This window comes from Fulmarus glacialis, unplaced genomic scaffold (genome assembly GCF_000690835.1).
Source record: "Fulmarus glacialis isolate BGI_N327 unplaced genomic scaffold, ASM69083v1 scaffold27321, whole genome shotgun sequence".
In the NCBI taxonomy this organism is placed as follows: Eukaryota; Metazoa; Chordata; class Aves; order Procellariiformes; family Procellariidae; genus Fulmarus; species Fulmarus glacialis.
In genome coordinates, this window is record NW_009192548.1 from 1 (window position 1) to 1247 (window position 1247).

Below are 1247 nucleotides of genomic sequence, written 5' to 3' on the forward strand. Positions count from 1 at the left end.
CCGCCTGCCCTCACAGCCTGCCCGCAGCGTGCCCCCCGGCTGGACCCATGCCGGCCGTGTGAACCCCGGCCACGAAGTGCAGCTGACCTTTGCCCTCCGGCAGGGAGGCATGGGGCGCCTTGCCCGGCTCGTCGATGCCGTCTCAGACCCCCATTCGCCGCGATATGGTAATGACTGTGCGCCTGAGCCCTGCCGGGCCCCATCAGGCCCTGCAGGCAGGGGGCTCTGACCCTCTCTGTGCCCCACAGGCCGGTACCTGACGGGACCTTGTCCAGCCGTCTCCAGCCACACTCATGGCAGTGCTGAAGTGCCTGCAAGGCCATGGCGTTGAGAACTGCAGGAGTGTTACCACCCTTGATTTCCTGGAGTGCCGCATGCCAGCGAGGTGAGCCCTGAGTGGGGCTGGGCCCCGCTGTGGTGGCCGTGCCATTCCCACAAAGACAGGAGAAGCCAGACCCTGTGCCTGCCTGCTGCGACTTCCCCTTCCCCAGGGCTCTGCGGTGCGGGACGGGTGACGGGGGGCTGAGCCGCGTTTCTGCCTGGGCTGTAAGGGCTCCGCAGCCAAGAGCTGGCTGCCTGTGTGCCCAGTCCTGGTGCTGGGGGGAGTCACAGCCGGTGATCTGGAGTACTGGAAACAAGGCATGCGTATCCGTTAGGTGCTTGGGCCAGCCCCGCACCTCCTCTTGCCTTCTGTGGGGCCGCAGAGTCCCTGCTGGAGGACTGGGGATAGAGTTGCAGGGGACCCTGCAGCGTCAGAGCTCTGGTTCGGTGTTTGGTGATGGGAATTGCACAGGTATGGAAGGTGCTCTTTGCTTTACGAGGTCAGCTGTGCTGGTGGGAGCTCATCCCTGACTCGTCCCAGCAGCAAGCGGGGTGGAAAGGGTGCGGGAGGCAGGGCAGAGAACAGGCATGCTGCTGGACAGGCGCGCCGACGGCTGTCCCAGCGGCGCGAATCCTCGCACGGTGGCTGTCCCTGTGTTGCAGCACGGCCGAGCGCCTCCTGCCAGGGGCTGAGTTCCACCGGTACGTGAAGGGCCAGCGCAGCGTTGTGCGCTCCCCACTCCCCTACGCTGTCCCCGAGGAGCTGGCCGAGCACGTTGACTTTGGTACGTCCTACGCGGGGGAGCTGAGGCTGCCCAGAGCTCTCACTGCCTGAGGTGCGGGTGGGAGATTAAGCATTGAGCAGCCCATCTCGGTGTCCCAGAGGACAGTGTGGCAGGCCCCCCAGCCGCGGGCCCCGGCGCCCC

General features: G+C 66.5%; 1 protein-coding gene across 1 annotated transcript in view; it reads left to right on the forward strand.

Annotated features, from left to right (window-relative positions):
- Positions 1-20: 20 nt before the first annotated feature.
- Positions 21-1247, forward strand: part of TPP1 (tripeptidyl peptidase I) — a gene marked incomplete at both ends in the record, with an annotated part of 4127 nt that continues 2900 nt past the window's right edge. Inside the window, 3 exons of the mRNA XM_009587128.1 lie at positions 21-167; positions 249-252; positions 985-1106. Coding sequence (XP_009585423.1) covers positions 21-167; positions 249-252; positions 985-1106 — 273 coding nt within the window. The remainder of the gene's footprint in view (positions 168-248; positions 253-984; positions 1107-1247) is intronic.